Source organism: Mesoplodon densirostris, chromosome 2 (assembly GCF_025265405.1).
Source record: "Mesoplodon densirostris isolate mMesDen1 chromosome 2, mMesDen1 primary haplotype, whole genome shotgun sequence".
Lineage (NCBI taxonomy): Eukaryota > Metazoa > Chordata > Mammalia > Artiodactyla > Ziphiidae > Mesoplodon > Mesoplodon densirostris.
In genome coordinates this window covers 151,797,961-151,814,388 of record NC_082662.1, presented here as the reverse complement: position 1 = coordinate 151,814,388, position 16,428 = coordinate 151,797,961, and the positions used below count along the sequence as shown (strand labels likewise).

The 16,428-nt window shown below is 45.5% G+C and overlaps 1 protein-coding gene across 2 annotated transcripts in view; it reads left to right on the top strand.

Moving 5' to 3' along the window:
• The window catches only part of RGL1 (ral guanine nucleotide dissociation stimulator like 1), a 128,798-nt gene extending 116,440 nt beyond the window's left edge, over positions 1 to 12,358 (top strand). Inside the window, exons 16-18 of one of the 2 annotated variants that reach the window (XM_060091148.1) lie at positions 2,286 to 2,540; positions 7,163 to 7,277; positions 9,974 to 12,358. In XM_060091148.1, coding sequence (XP_059947131.1) covers positions 2,286 to 2,540; positions 7,163 to 7,277; positions 9,974 to 10,161 — 558 coding nt within the window. In that variant the 3' untranslated portion in view covers positions 10,162 to 12,358. The remainder of the gene's footprint in view (positions 1 to 2,285; positions 2,541 to 7,162; positions 7,278 to 9,973) is intronic. The other variant, XM_060091149.1, reaches the window with a different exon arrangement.
• Positions 12,359 to 16,428: the final 4,070 nt, after the last annotated feature.

Here is a 16,428-nt window from a genome sequence, read left to right as displayed (position 1 = left end):
TGTTGATGCAGTGGACGTGCACACAGGTCTGGGTCATCCCTTTTAAAACTATGCAGAAGCCCTGCGTGTGTCCTGTGCACACCCCTTGCTGCATCCTTTTTGTCTCCCCCCTTATCACACTGGCTCTTCAGTTTCTTGCGCAAGTCATGAATTTTAATTCTTTGGATGAACATTTTTCAGAGTCACGAATTTCTGTGGGTTTAAAAATGAGTAATTGAATTGGACGCAAGTAGTTGCTGGGCTGCAGAAGCCCCGAATGTTAACTGGAAAGGCCTCAGTCCTGCTCAGTGCTTGGCTGGCCCCAGAGACCTTCACAGCTCCTCCCTACCCTGAGGTCCTGCAGCCCTCCCCACCCACCCTGCCTTTCCCACTGGCCACACTGTGCGGTCCCTCTAGAGTCAAGTGTAATTTGCATTCCTTTTTCTTCATTCCCCTGATGGTGGTTTCTAAACATTTATTTCACATTTTGCTCCACACTACTTAAATTCCCAGTAAGAATTTGGGCTCAAGAGGTGGTCTGTTTAATGGTGCTATAACCCAGGCATCTTCAAGGCTTTATCTTAAATGTCATTAAAATCATGGAAAAAATCTAACAAAAGATAAAGGATTTATGTGGAGGAAAGGAAAGGGGAAAAAATTGAACCAGTAATTGGAAAGGGGACCCTCTTGGCTACTGTGTAGTATACCTGCCAGCAAAGTCAGGCTGTTAAAATTATCCACCACCAGTTAGCCCTCAAATTGAGCCACTAGGTTGATTCACTTGGGAAGCTAAGAAAAAAAAAAAAAAAGTCACTAAACAATGTTATGATAAAGCCTCAGTTGGACTCCTGCATTACTAGAGTTTTCACATCATCTTGCTGGCTCTATTAAACTAATGATGCAGTCGAATTGAATGTACGGTTATTTAACGTACAGTTATGCCGCAGGAGAGGGAAGTCATAGGAAATAAAATAGAGGAGACTCCATTTTACTTGGAAGCCAGATAATCAGAAAGCTACATTTCTGTACTTTGTTTCCATGGGAAGGTAGATGGGTACGAAAGAAATTAGTAAGTTATTTGTTTTTTAAATGACTTCCATATTATTTGATTGGATTAATGTGGTATAATTTAGCTCACCTCATTTTGAGAAATTATTTGTAATTTTCTATAAAAAGAATTGATATTTCAAATGATTCAATTAATGATATGTTGTGGACCACCACCTAATGATCTGGGGGCATCCTATTTCTTTGGTATTTGGTGTTGCACATATAAGAACCCTGTCGTTAATCAGAAAAACACATTAACTCTAGTACCTCATTCTTTAATTATCCTTGGTATACAACATGAAAAGGTGTACAGTTGGTTCTGGAAGCAAATGTGGTTAAGTGGTGGAGCCTCTCATAGGCTGTGTTCCCTTGGGCAAGTCACTCTGTTTCTCTGAATCGTGTTTCCCTCATAGTTCTAATGATCTGAATTTTGTTCACAAGATAGTTGGGAGACCAAAATGAAATAAGATGTCTGAAAGCTCATCACAAAACTCATGGCCTCACAGTCCTGAGAATCCCTGGGGCAGTGCTGTGCTGTGTTCATTCACCACATTCTCACCGACTACAGACTGGGCCTTGGCTGCACCCTTGCTCTGTGAACCTGGCCATGGAAGTCAGGAAATTTGAGAGCACAGCCTGATGGTGCTGTCAACAGCTGTGGCCTCAGGTTCCTCAGCAGTAGAGAGGGATTGGGGCCAGGCCATCTCCAGGTGCCTTTCCAGGGCTCCTGTTCCCTGCAGAGCTCGATAATCTGTGGTTCTCATTTTAGACACTTCTAAAAATATAGCCATTTCTCTCCTGCTCCAAAATCTGACAGTGAAACGGAATCACAATAGAAAGGATCTCTGCGGGGCAGGTTAAGCATCCTTCCTGCTCGAGGCGGTAGGACTGAGCTTGCTTTCTGCCCGGTGGGCTTCGGGGTTCCTTCACAAGCCCGTATTGCCTCTAGTTTCTGGTACTTGCTGCCACCTGCTGGTTACCCTCCTTCAGCGCAGCTAAAAGCTCGGGGAATGAGAGGACCACCTTGCCTGCCATGATGCAGAGTGATTCAGCTGAGCCCTGAGTCACGGACAGGCATCTGCCATGGGGGTGCTTCCACCAGAAATAAGACGCACGTGTGCTGTGGGCTGCTGTGAAAGAAATAACGGAAGTTTATTAGTCTCAACATCGACCTCTGCTTTGAAACTTGGGAAGCACACTGTTGGCCAGGGTTCCTAACAGTTCTGCTCCCTTCTGGGCTGTGTCTACCCTTCCAGCTCTCCGAGTCCTCCTCCTCATGTTCCTCCATCCACTCCATGGACACAACTTCCTCAGGGATGTCGGCCTTGACGCACCCCCTCTCCTCCCCTCCGCCCTGCAACAACAACCCGAAAATCCACAAGCGCTCTGTCTCTGTGACATCCATTACCTCGACAGTGCTGCCCCCCGTTTACAACCAACAGAACGAAGACACCTGCATAATCCGCATCAGCATAGAGGACAACAATGGCAACATGTACAAGAGCATCATGGTAAGGCGCTCAGACCGACACCCGAGTACTCACGTGCCGTGTCAGCACATATACATGCATTCACACAAAATGAGTATGTGCCACATGAATCAATGCCCAAATCTCCCTGGATATAGACTAATCATATATAAAAATCTGCAGTGCGTATAGGATATAATTTTTACGTCTTAAAAGTTGCTAAACCTTATTCATCCAGGTCAGTATCACCCTCTTCAAAACTCTCAGCTGAGGGGCTTCCCTGGTGGCGCAGTGGTTGAGAGTCCGCCTGCCGATGCAGGGGATACGGGTTCGTGCCCCGGTCTGGGAAGATCCCACATGCCGCGGAGAGGCTGGGCCCGTGAGCCATGGCCGCTGGGCCTGTGTGTCCGGAGCCTGTGCTCCGCAATGGGGGAGGCCACAACAGTGAGAGGCCCGCGTACAGCAAAAAAAAACAAAAAAACAAAAAAAAAAACAAAAAAAACTCTCAGCTGAGATGACTACATACAGGCATCCCAGGGAAGATGCCACTGCTGCACGCCTCCTTGCAGGTCTTCCTGGGGATTAGCGTGTCTGCGTTTATCATTGAACTGCTGTGCATTCCTAGCAATCTCCTCGGTGGTGGCAAAGCTTTCTCCTTTAGCCACTTGGACTCAGACTTAGTAAAGTGGATGATCAAGCTGGACAGTTTGCGTCCACGAGGAGCTATGCTTATAAATAAATGAGACTGACCTTTTTGAGCTTCCTATAAAAACTCTGTTTCTGAGCACAGTCCCCGAAATGTGTTGAATAATGGCAGTCTTTTTGGAATACATACAGAGCCTCTCCTGGTAATGACCTTGGGTGTGTAAGGTCTGGTGTGTTTATTACAAGAATAGACTTCTTATCTTAAAGGATGTATCATGTATGGAAAAGCAGACTCTCCTTTGCAGTAAAACCCCACAGTAAAATGTAAATCTCGCATCTCTACGCATCTTCATGACTTGCCTTCTTCGAGCCACACTGACTGCTTATAAGCTTAGCTTTGAATATGAGGTAAGTGATAAGGAGTCACTGTCTTTTAACATCTGAAGAAAAGCTTTACTAAAGCATTCACTAAATCAACAAAATATTTCTTGAACATTAGTTGTGTACTAGTCATTGGACCGGGCTTTGGGAACAGGGAGATGAATGAGACATTTCTGTCTTTGAGGAACTTATAATCAAAAAGGAGATCATAAAGCATTTTCCAAAACGTACTAAATACTTTAATAGAGGTTAGATCAGATTGTAAAGGGCCTGCAGGCCTCAAGAAGGAGTTTGCGTTAATCTTGCAGTAGAGTCTTATCGCAGGCTTTTAGGTGGCGATCAGATTTCTTCTTTAGAGAAGTAGCTGGCATTGTGGAGACCTGATTCAGAAGTGCAGGGGGAGTAGATTGGAGGTGGCAGAGCGAGTTAGAAGCTTCCATTATATTCCATGTAGGACGTGTTAAGGTTTTGAATAATGGTCATGTGGCTGGAGATGGTATGGATTTTTGCAAGATTTTTCTAAGTTAGAATTATGGAATTCATCCATTTAGTTATGAACTTTTTGGTTACTGTTCTGGGGGAGTGGAAGAGGGAGGACGAAAGGTTGTCCAGGCAGCCGGATGGTTGGTGGTCCCATCCAGTGCAGTGTAACTACTGGAGCAGGGGGTTTGGGGTGCACTTAATCCAAGGTCACCATAGGACATCCAAATGGCATCACCTAGTAGATGGTGAGAAACACAGGTTGGTGCAAGGCTGATGGTGCTGGGGTTGGCTGGATGCGGTGGTGCAGCGAGTGAGGAAGGGCTGAGGCGGAACCCACGTGGTGGCGAGGGAGGGGTGATAAGGGAGTGTCCGAGAGGAAGGGGCGCCACCAGGCAGCCGAGGTCATCAGCCGTATTATTGTATTTTCAGGGTGGTTTACTCACATGGCTTCTCTCACATATGCCAACCAGGGGAGTAAGTGCCAGCTGTGTAACTACGGTGTCTCTGAACTAAAAGGAACCGAGAACTGAACACGCAGCAATGCGGATGAATCTCTAAAACACCATGTTGAGCCAAAGAAATCAGATATCCCGCATCCTGCCGGAGTCTGATCTTTCAAAAACAGGCCCAACCTGTGGCCTTAGAAAACTAAGCTCCGGGAAGGGCACAGGGAATGTTTCGCATTCCTATTTAAGGTGTATGAGGGTGACACCCAAGCATCCTTCAGTATCGAAACCACCAGCCACAGGTGGTGGTTGAGCATTTGAAATGGGCAAAGTCCAAATTGAGATATGCTGTGTGAAATACACACCAGGTATTTGAACACCAGGTATTTGAAGGCTTGGTACAAAAAAATAACAATAATGAGAACATAAAATATCTTATTAACAATTTTGTATTGATTTTATGCTGATACAATATTTTGGACATATTGGGTTAAGTAAAATATTAAAATTTCCCTTTTGAAAAATAATTAAATGTGGCTACTAGGTATTTAAAATCACAGATGAGGGACTTCCCTGGCGGTCCAGTGGTTAAGACTTCGCCTTCCAATGCAGGGGGTGTGGGCTCGATCCCTGGTCGGGAAGCTGAGATCCCACGTGCCTCACGGCCAGAAAAAAACATAAGACAGAAGCAATATTGTAACAAATTCAATAAAGACTTTAAAAATGGTCCACATTAAAAAAAAATCTAAATAAATAAATAAATAAAAATAAGATAAAATAAATTAATTAATTAAATTACAGATGAGGCTCGAATTATATGTATCTACTGGCCAGTGCTGGTTCAGGATATCAGCGTAAGGCTGCACAGCTGAGCTGTTAGTGTTGTCTGTGATCATCAATTCCCCGCAGTAGCGTTTATGGTACAAAGTGACAGACTTTTTCGAGGAAAGCCCTTGGCCAGCCCATCCTTGTTTGGACACACCTGGGGAGGTTTAAGGTAAAATAAGCGTAGCCTGGTTTTCTCCTTAGGTAGGTTTAAAGCTGATAACATTAACCACCTTAACCCAACAACCATCCCCCAAGTTGGTGTCCTTTCTCCTCTGACTTTTTATGCTTCTGGCCCAGTTTGATCCAGCTGCAATAGTACTTCCTTTAGACTATAAAAAATTTATTTTTCTCCTTTAGAATTTTGTATGCATCTGTTTCTCCCTTGTATAAGGAGGTGCCAGATGTTTTGGTAACAGACCCTTGAGCACGGTCGTTGTCACTTACAGGGACCCCATTGTAATGCATATTGTTTACTGAATCACAAATACAGCTGCTGCTCCAGATCGGAGGGAGGCCTGTGGGCCCAGACATCCTTGAGCTCACAATAACAGTTTCTTGGAAAAAATCACACTACTACGTTGTCATCTCTTCTCTTTTTTGGCTGTCTCTCTCCTCTTACCTCTTGGTGAGAATAGCTTTTATTTTTAAGTAAGAATAATCTATGTTTCATTTTGCTTTCTTTCAAATTTAAAGAAATCACCCAAGGGATAGTACATAAGTCAGCCCCCTTTTCCTGTTGCTCTGAGTACCCGGAGAATAGTTGGCTGATGGGCAGAGATGAAGGGGAGAATTGGGGTGAGAGGAGGCTTAACTTGCACTTTAAAAAATGTTAGATTTATTATTTTTAAACACTTAGAAGCTCATTTTTATTGAAGCATAATTTACATATAATTACATACATAGATCTGAAGTGTTCAGTTCTTTGGGTTTTTATAACTATAACCATATATATGTGTACATATAGTTACATATGTATACTTCTGTTATATAACCACCACCCCAAGTCTAGATAAATAACATTTTTTATCCGCCCCATCCAAAATTCCCTTATGCCCCTTCAATCCTGCTTTAACCTTAGTTGAAGATAAGGTTAGCTAGTTTTCTAACCCCACAGGTTAATTTGGCCTGTTTTTGAAAGAACAGACTCCTGCAACATGTCATCTTCTGTGTCTGCTTTCTCTGGCTCACCTGTGATGTTTGTGAGATGCATCACGTTGTTACATGTCTCAGTTCTCAGCTCCCTCTAGCTGTTGAGTCATGCTCTTATCGTGAACGCACTACATTGTCTTTATCCTTCCCTGTTCTCCTATTGATGGAGATGCAGGTAGATTCCACTTTGGGGCTGTTATGAATAAATCTGCTATGAACGTTTGTGTACAAGTCCTTTTGTGGACATAATGATTTTATTTTTCTTGGTAGATACCTAGGGGTGGGATTCCTGGGTTGTAGAGCCACTTGTGCTTTTTGAAATGGTCAGTGTGCAGAACTGTGGCCGTTCTGACCCACAGGTTGTAACCAGTGCTCAACGGGTGAGGATAATTTTGGCCCAGGACTGCTAACGCTGTGCATTTTTCACAATTCCCTCATATATATTCTTCCACCGGAACCTCCATTGGAACTGGCAAGGCACCCAGTCTCTCTGTTTTGATGGGGTTAAGACACTGTGGCTTTGAGAGAGCAGGTGACCGAGAGAAAAGATGACCTGTTATCTGAGGGTGGAGCCAGGACTGGAACTTAGGAGTGCTGGCTCTTGGTCCTCTCTCACTCCACCTGGCCATTTCTCCCAGGAAGGCACAAGACAGCAAGAATAAGAAGGTCAGCACAACTCTTCCAGGAGACATGAAGCTAAATGCTTTACACACCCTTTCATTGTCTTTCCAGTTGACGAGCCAGGACAAAACTCCCGCCGTGATCCAGAGGGCGATGTTGAAGCACAATCTGGACTCGGACCCGGCTGAGGAGTACGAGCTGGTACAGGTCATCTCGGAGGACAAAGGTAGGCACGTGTTCCTTCTCAAGGCAGATTGCCCCAGTGTGAGAAGACAGGAAGTGGACACAATGTCTTTCTTAAATGGAACCAAGTGAGGGTTTTGTTTTTGTTTTTGTTTTTTTGGTACACAGGCCTCTCACTGTTGTGGCCTCTCCCGTTGCGGAGCACAGGCTACGGATGTGCAGCCTCAGCGGCCACGGCTCACAGGCCCAGCCGCTCCGTGGCACGTGGGATCCTCCCGGACCGGGGCACAAACCCGTGTCCCCTGCATCGGCAGGTGGACTCTCAACCACTGCGCCACCAGGGAAGCCCCAAGTGAGGGTTTTTAATCACGCTAGGGCAGAGTTGCCGGGAGCCATATGCCATCACCTCGCTGGTAGAATCAAGCTTCTCACGCTGGTCCCCCAGCAGCCCTTGTTGCTTTCTGCGGTCTTGCTGAGCGTTCCTCCCGCCCATTCTCTGTAAACTTCTCCTCAAGCCTTCCTGTAGGAAGAGGTCCCTCCCTGTGTCAGGAGCTGGGGAATGGACGGGGTCTGTTAGCTCTTTGCAGATGGCCGTGCACCTCCAGTAACCAGTAATGTGTGTCCAGGTTGTGCATGACCCTGAAAGGTCGCAGTTCCTGCAATAATTTCTCATGGTTTCAGTTAACCACTTATGAGAGTCTGTCCTTCAGTTGATCCTTATTCATGATTGATCTTCAAGCAGCAAAAGCTTCCAGCACCAGGATTGAAAGGTTCTTTACCTCACACTTACTGAGGCAAAGAACTGGTGATTATGAAATGTTCCAGTTTGCCTAGGAGTCCATTAGTTGAAGAAATCCCTTTTATGAAAACTCCGGGCACATAATCCCCCTGCATGTATCAATTTGCTAATCTGAATCGGGGTTGTATTTGTTGAGGGGTAGGAGGCGAGCTGGTAGGTAACTCCTCTATGCCGTGTCACGTCCGAGAAGGAGACTCAGGAAAACTGAGCCTCTTTTCCAAGTGCACAAGGAGTAGCCAATACTGTTGACTGAGGCCAACCCTGTCTGCTGACAGACCGAGCACAGACCAATGCAAGTGTCTCAAGGGAGGGCTGTTCCCCAACAAGCATTCCCCCTAGAAAGGAAAAGAAGAATTATACAAGGCGGGGATGATGGAAGGGAGCAGTTATTCATACGCCATTTGACCAACAAATCACCCAGGGCTGTATCTCGGGCCCCGACGAGAGTAGGCGAAGTTGGAGTCGTACCTTTTCTTAGCGATGAAAAACTACAGCCTCTGAGAAAATTCTTGGAAGTTTTCTTTCATCGAGCTGAGCCCTAGGTCATTGGGCAAACCTTTCTCAGTTTCATCTTTTAATGTAGTTACTGTTAAAAGTCCAAGCCTGAAAAGTGGTCTCTTGGGTTTTACCATGTCATCCACAAACCAACACGCCAAGGTGAGGCCAGTGGGTGTGAAGGTCCAGGAGTCCCGGAGTGCAGCTGGGGCCCAGCTTCACCAGCTGTGTGGTGGCAGGTGGGCTGCTTGACCTCCCTGGGCCTTGGTCCTTAATTAGTTAAATGGCGACAATATCCTACTGGTTCCTTGTGCATCATGGGTGATTATGACAGGAAATAATGCACCCAAAAGTGTACCGTACTGGAGATATGTTGATATATAGCTGTGAGGTAGGTTATTACTGACCCAGGAATATGTGGGCAGGAGACTGGGGACACTTTAAGGGAGTTATCCTTTATAGAACATTTGTGCAAAATGTAGCAGAGTCACGCAGAAGCTGATTGCATCAGTTGTGCTGTGGAATCTCAGTGGTCGAAGTTAACGTAAGGTCGACTTAATCCAGTTCTGCAGGCAGACACCTCTCCTGGTTGCCTCCGTCACTCCACTGCCGCAAAGCAAGACTTGCACATTTTACCTTTTTTTTCCCCTGTTGGTTTTTTAAGATATCCATTACCCCTGAGTGCTTAAGAGTATATACCTTCTTTTAAAAATAAAAATGAATTCAAATCACTTTGCTCAGTAACTTCATATTATGCTTGGAATAATCCTTGTTCAAAAATTGCAGCTATCTATATAGGTGGGAGTCACTGCAGTAGGCAATGGTTTAAATGTTAATAGATAGATACCATCTTATTTGGTTGCCCTTTAATATTAAAATGCAAGTTCTTAAGGAAGCAAGGCCTCAAATGGTGTAACATACTGGTTTGATTTGGGATTAATTAAAAAATATTTTGATATTCCAAGTTAAGAATACTGGAAAACGGTGTAGATTTTCTGCCTTTTCCCCGTGTTATTGGATTCGCTTAGTCTCTGAAAAACTGCATAGTGGAGTGGAAAATGGACTGCGGGAGGCTGGAAACCCGGGTTCGGGTCCCAGTTCTGCCCCTGACGAGCTGTGCTCTTGGGAATGTCTTTTAACTCCTGTAGGCCTCTGCTTCCTACTGCACTTCCTTCCAGCTAAAACATCCTGCATTTGCGCATTTTGTTCGTGGCTCGAATTTCTAAGATTGGATTCGCACTTAGATTTTTTTAACTTGGGATTGGGAAAATTGTTGGAACCAATTTGCGGGGAGGAAGTGGTGGTCACTGTCTGGTTCCGTTTGCATTCCAGGGACAAAGGGCCATAGTCCCAGCCGTGTGTCTGAGCAGAATTTCCACCTGCTACGGTCAGTGCTGGGCTGACCTACACGAGCTGACTACCTTCTCTTTCCTCATCTTTTTTAGAACTCGTGATCCCAGACTCGGCAAATGTCTTCTATGCCATGAACAGCCAAGTGAACTTTGACTTCATCTTACGCAAAAAGAACTCTGTGGAAGAGCAAGTAAAACTGCGTAGCCGGACCAGCCTGACGTTGCCCAGGACAGCCAAACGGGGCTGCTGGAGCAACAGACACAGCAAAATCACCCTCTGAAGGGAGAGACCAGTGGCCCCTTGCTTGCCAAAGGCAGGGTGGGGCTGAGAACAGGCCGTGGTGATTGCAGCTACCACCCAGTGTTAAAGGATCATTGGTGAGGTGGACAGATATTTATTGAGTAAGTACCTCTGGTGTGCAAGGCACTATGATAGGCATCGTGGGGAAATCGGAGATGAACTTGACACGAAAAGCATGATTCTCTTTGACCTATCTGAGATCGAAATGCAAAATTACCCACATTTATAAATATATATGTATGTACACATATTTGGTATGTGTGTGTATATATATAAATATGAGGGACTTATGGGATATTCTGGACTATGGAGAAACAAATTTGCACAATGGCCTGGGAAGTCGAGGTCACTTTTTACAGGGAACTAGAAGGAACTCAGAACCTCGTCTCCTACCTTCCAAGTAAACGGAATCAACCCTAGGAACACAGAGTGTCCTTTGTACCCGTGTTATAAGCAGTCCAAACTATTTCTATAAAGGGAGAGGATTACTTTCTCAATCAAGTGCCACCAGAAAAGAACAACCGCAGAGGCGGGAACTGCCACAGGCTGAATGAAAGGCCACCTTGGAAAGGGTTTGGATGAGCCAGTGGCTTTGACCTCTGCTTGCATTGGCCAATTTCTGCTACCCCAGGGAGGGCAAGGAACAGCTCTGGAGGCCTGTCTGAGCCACTGGTCCAGCCGCTGTGACACCTCTGGAGGCAACACAAGCCCATTTTGATTTCTGGCAACTGCATTGTTTGTTTCCCCCCTAAAGAACATATCACAATCATTCTTGCACATATAGCCATGTTCTTTGGTAACTTATCAGCCAGAAAGGAAAGCACAAAAGGATGATGACCCATGTGGACTCTGATCTGTCTCGGAATGCCACGACTTCATTGTTGTTTTCTGATTGCCTTTTGCATGTGAAACTACATGTCTGCCGTCTTTTGCCATCTGGATCACAGTACCTCTATGTTACGTGCAATTTGTTCCTCGGGTGTAGAAATTCCTACTGCGATTGACTATAACTGATGATTTTGAGCCTGTGAAAGATTTCTGAACAGCGATTGCTCTGTGAATAGCCCCTCGGAAGATGTTCACTGCTGAGAGCAGTGTCCTGTTGTTCTACTTATTAACTTTTATAGCCTTCCTGTGCCTAGTCATGGGGAAAGAAATGGGGCTCCATATATTATCCAACTCGTTTCTAAAGAGGTACATTCTTCCAGATGGAATCAATAACTTTTTTTTTCAGGTTTCCACACTTGGTATCACAGTATCACTGTTAAGTGACACTTTTGTCTCCAGTACCACCATCATCCTCTCCCTTCCAAATCTGAGCTGTGGCTGGGGTTTGAACTACAAAGCCATACGTGAGATGTTGACACGTTTAAGAAGCACTTTCAGAATGTTGTCCTTTTTAAGAAGAAAATTCTCAAAATGCCAGTTTTTATTCCAAAAATAAAGAATGAACCCAGATATGAAGTGCAGATTGTAATGTGGAGCTTTTTTTTTTTTTTTCCTCCTATCCTGTAAGACAGCTCCCACAGGTTATGTGTGATTTATGTTACATAAATAGCCATATGAAATCTGCAAGAAACACCAGGGAAAGTCTAGAGATTTGTGGCGGTGGACCAAAGAATGAGAATGAGCCAGGAAGGCCTCAGATTTCCTTTAGGTCTTTCTAGATCAGACCGCATTGTAAAGACTGACTGGTTTCAACTAGTTGAAAAGCACTTTTTTTCTGTTTGCGAGGCTGATTCGATTTGTGCTTCTGTGCATGGAGGAGGGATGGCCAGGGTGCTAGACATCATAGGGACTGAAGGAAACGTAGCCTCAGCCTGAATTTCTTGGTTGGAAGGTCAAAAAGAAAATGTAGAACTGTTGGCCTGGTTTAGGGCGCGGCTACCAAGACATACGTGTTGTGCCCATGTGCTCGCCTTGTGTATTTATACTGTATATGTAGAGTCTAGATTTATATACTGCAATGTAAAATATATATATTTTTTTTCCTTTTTTAAAAAAGACAATGGAAGTTACAAGTAGATAAACCATAGCCTCATTTATTTAATGCCACTTTAAATGTCTTAAATTTGTTTCCTGGTGGACAGCCGGGTTAATACTTTTAGCTGCTCGCATGCTCGTCTTTCTGCATCTCCATCATCTGTTTACCTTTTGGTCAAATTAATAAACTGGCTTGGGACTTGGTTGGCATGTGCGGCCAGACCCAAAGGGATTGTATCTGGAGTATTGTATCTGGTGGATCTGGGTTCCAGGTATGTCAAGGAGCATTTTCGAAGCCCATGCTGGTTCAGTTGGGGGGAGCAGAGGGAAAGCCAGTGGCACAGTTAGGAGAGACCCTCTCCACTGGTAAGTGTCGTGCGCATCTAGGGGGAAAGAATGACGTCTTAGGAAACTGCCATCAGAGGTGATGCCTTGCTGGACAGCATTCTTAGGAGTAGTTTGGCTGGGGACCCTTTGTATAAAATCAAACTTAGAGTTGGGATCCAAGGCAGTACTTTGCCTTTCCTGAGTCTCCAATTGCTACCATCTGCACAATTCTTGAAACCATCCATGGTGCTCTGGGAGCCGGGAGGGCCTCTGTGGAGGAAGGAAACAAGGTCTTCCCGAAAGGCAGCTTCATTCAACAGATGCACATTGTTGTTCTGTCACATTGTTTCCCCCCACAAAAAAGGGATTCCTAAATGGATCCAAATGATCAAGTTTTCTGGGTCCTTGTGGGATAGTGGAGAAAGCCAAGTAGGTGTTTTAATAATCGATAATATGGGCAGGAAAAAAAGGGATTTCTATGTCTGGCACTAGGTGACTATGTTTTCAAGATCATTTGAGAAAATGGGTTCCCTTGTTTTGCCTCCCTGTAGAAGCAGCTTGGTGAGATTTTGCCTGAAGGAATAATGTCTTAAAATTTCCTTCTTTGGAGCATTTTCAAGTTTGCCATGCAGCACAGGACCATTAGAGGCATACAGTATTGCCCCATGTCCCAGTTTTACTGGTATCGAGAAGTTTCCCCGACGTCAACCCTCTTTCTACAGGGCTGCCGCAATGGCACCAGTTACAACCTGTATCCACAGTTCCACTATGAGAAGTTATTTCCGTCATGTTTTGCATTACCGTTTCCCCTAGGATCTCTGTTAAATGAAATAATTCTGGAAGGGATTATTAGGCTAGCCTAGGCTAAAGTAACAAACCATGTAATCTCAGTAAGTTAAGATATGACACGTTGAAAACTGAACTAGGTATTGCAAATCGGGCAGCTCTCCTTAGCAGCTCCAAGGATCCAGGCAGCTTCCATCTTGCAACTCCACCATCTCAGATTTTTCCTTCAACTCCCAGTGATGGTAGAGAGAACTCACAACTCTTCCTGACTGCCTTAGACAAAAGGGGCCACATCACTTCCATTCACAGTCCATTGGCCAGTCTATGGCCCCAGTCTAAACGCAGGGGAGGGGGGGAAATGTAGGAAGATACCTGGAGGAGACGAGCATTTCCATCCCCGCACAAAGGAGTTCTGTCTTCTCACTAGGGTGCATGGCTTTGTTCATCTTCCCACATTCTCCGAAAAGTGTTTGGAGGAGATGGCAGTGAGCACTTGAGATGGGGGCTGCACAGAAAAAAGGAAGGGTTGAAGAAAGAGAGGTGCTCAAAGGAGGAGAAAAAACGAGTAATTTAATTTTGTTTAGAATTAGCCTTATAGAATTTATTTCTAACATGCGGTCACCACCAATTTACATGCTTCTAATGTGGTCCCTACTTTGACTAAACTAGGAGCTACTTTATAGACGTAGTTGTATGTCAAATTTAAAAAAATCTAGGAAATTTAAAGTGTTTACACATAAACTGAGAGATTCAAATAGAAGCCAGACAAATTTAGTTAATTTAAGACTCCGAATTAGAAAACCACCACTTGGTGTGGTTTTCCAACATCTCTACCCAGAAAACTGTGTGGAAGCAGTTCACTTATTTAACAGTTTGAGGTATTTAACATTTTCTTAAGAGTTGGAAGGAATCTTACAAATCATGTAGTCCTCGCCCTCATATTACAGATCCCGGGGCTGAGGCCCAGAGCAGTTAAGTCAGTTGCCAAAGGTCAGGGGCAGGGCTCTGAATGACCAAACCCTGCTATGTGGGTGTCAACAGTGGACTGGGCTTTCCTGACAGATGCTTCTCTACAGCCTGCTGGAGCTGGAGAGGATGCCTGGGGTCTGTTGGCTCCATCCCCAGCCTTCCAACCATGTGAATTTCCAAAAGCTACATGTGAATTTCCACAGGCTACCTTGGTTAGATGTGCATCTGGTTGGTTCTGTCAAGTCTCCAAGGAGAGATCTGCTGCTGGTCGGAGCATTGCTGCCTGTTATCCTGAGCATCATTCCATCTCGCAGATGGGGAAACGGGGCCGTAAGGACCAGGATGACGTTGTGAGTTAACTCCCACCTAGGATGCATGATGAACCCGTGGGGTGGGTGAAAAGCAGCAACTGAATGAGGAGTTAAAGGAGCGAACACCAGTGATCAGTATCGAGTACTTTGTCCCAGTTTCCGCTAAAGAAATCATTTTTATTCCTACGATTGTTTCAACTCAGAGCAACATTTTGTGCTGCAGTCACTATCTCCCACACCAAGGGTACTGGTAAATCAAGTTGAAAAAAGAACAGTAAATGATTTAAACTGTTCCTAGATTGCTCCAGCCATTTAAAAAAAAGATGGGCTGGCCCAAAAGTTCGTTCGGGGTTTTCCCATGAGCTGGTATGAAAAACCCGAACGAATGTTTTGGCCAACCCAATACCAAGGCACCAGTTTCAAAATGAGAGCAGCATTCTAAATAATACCTTGCCCCCAGATGTCTACTTCTGATGATCCTCGTTTATGTAACATCTGACATCCAAGCCTCTAGCAAGTCAGCAAATTGGTCTAATCAGCTAAAAAAGAAAATTAATATATGAGATTTCATAGATGGGAAGTAAACAGGGGATGGGGTTGCAGAGCTTCTTTATACATCAGGCTGTGTGTGTGTGAGAGAGAGTGAGCGACAGAAACATTAGATATTAGTGAGGAAGCAAGAAATGAGGCAGACTGTCTCTCTAGATGCTTTGCATGGATGCAGTTTGATGTGGGTGGGATCTGACTGCCTGGCTCTGACTCCCAGCCCACTTACTATCTTAGGCAAGCCATTTAGCTATTGCTTCATCTAAAAAGTGGGGATTGAAAATAGTTCCTACCTCTGGAGGTTCATGTAGTATTACACTACACAGCGCACGTAAAGAAAGCACTTCTCTCTGGTGCTTACTTTAAGAGTTCACTGCTGTTATTCCGGGGAAGCTCGTGGCCTAAGAGGAGGGCGTGCTGTCTTCTTAGAAACCCTCCAGCCTCCTTCACCTAATAAGCAGCCACACAGGGCAGATGTGACCCTCAGACATGGGACTTCAGATGCTTGAACAGCACCCTGGGAAAATCGAGCCTGCTGCTGCTTTGGGGAAAGACTGACTCACGGAGTCGGAGGGCAGCCAGGGCTCCTGCAGCTTGCTCCACAGCCCCACTCCAAAGAGGCTGGGGAGAGGGGCGTGTGGGCCCAGCGCAGCCCTGACCACGGTGCCTCCTGGCGGGGCTGAGGCTGCACGGGGACACACACTGGGCGGACTCGGAAGGGAGCCACTGGCCCATGTGAAACAACCCTGAGCTGGAGCATCCCCCTCCCAGAGACTAAGGTGATTCCTGTCAGGGTCCCCACCTTTTTTGGATTCCTTCTGCGGTCAGGGAGGGACAGTTCTCTCACCAGAAGCTGAGCCCCCATTCCCCTGTCCTCCCAGACCTGTATCTTTCTTTCCCTGCAGAATGGGGCTCTCTGCTCTGACTCTCCCTCTGTCCAGGGATGACTCACATGCAGGACAGTGAATTGTTGCTGTTCCACAGGCACTGGTGGTCCTGAGCATCCCAATTATTCCTTTGCATGCTATCCAGCTCACTGCCACCTCAGCCTCTCCCATTGTTGCAGGCTTGCAAGGATAAAATAGTCATTTTAAGGACTTGGGTTGCCACTTCCATTCCAAGCCTCTCTTCTACTATTTTTTTCCCTCTGGTTCCCTCCCTTTCCAGCCTGTGCACCAGCCTCGCTTCTCCACTAATAAGCCTGAATCTGTTTTCTTATCCCCCTGGCCCTTGCACTTCTCTCCTGGACTTGAACCTCTGTGCTGTGCCCTGGAAGCTGCCTCTTTCCTCTCCCCTCTAATCCCCTAAGGCCTGCACCCCTCATC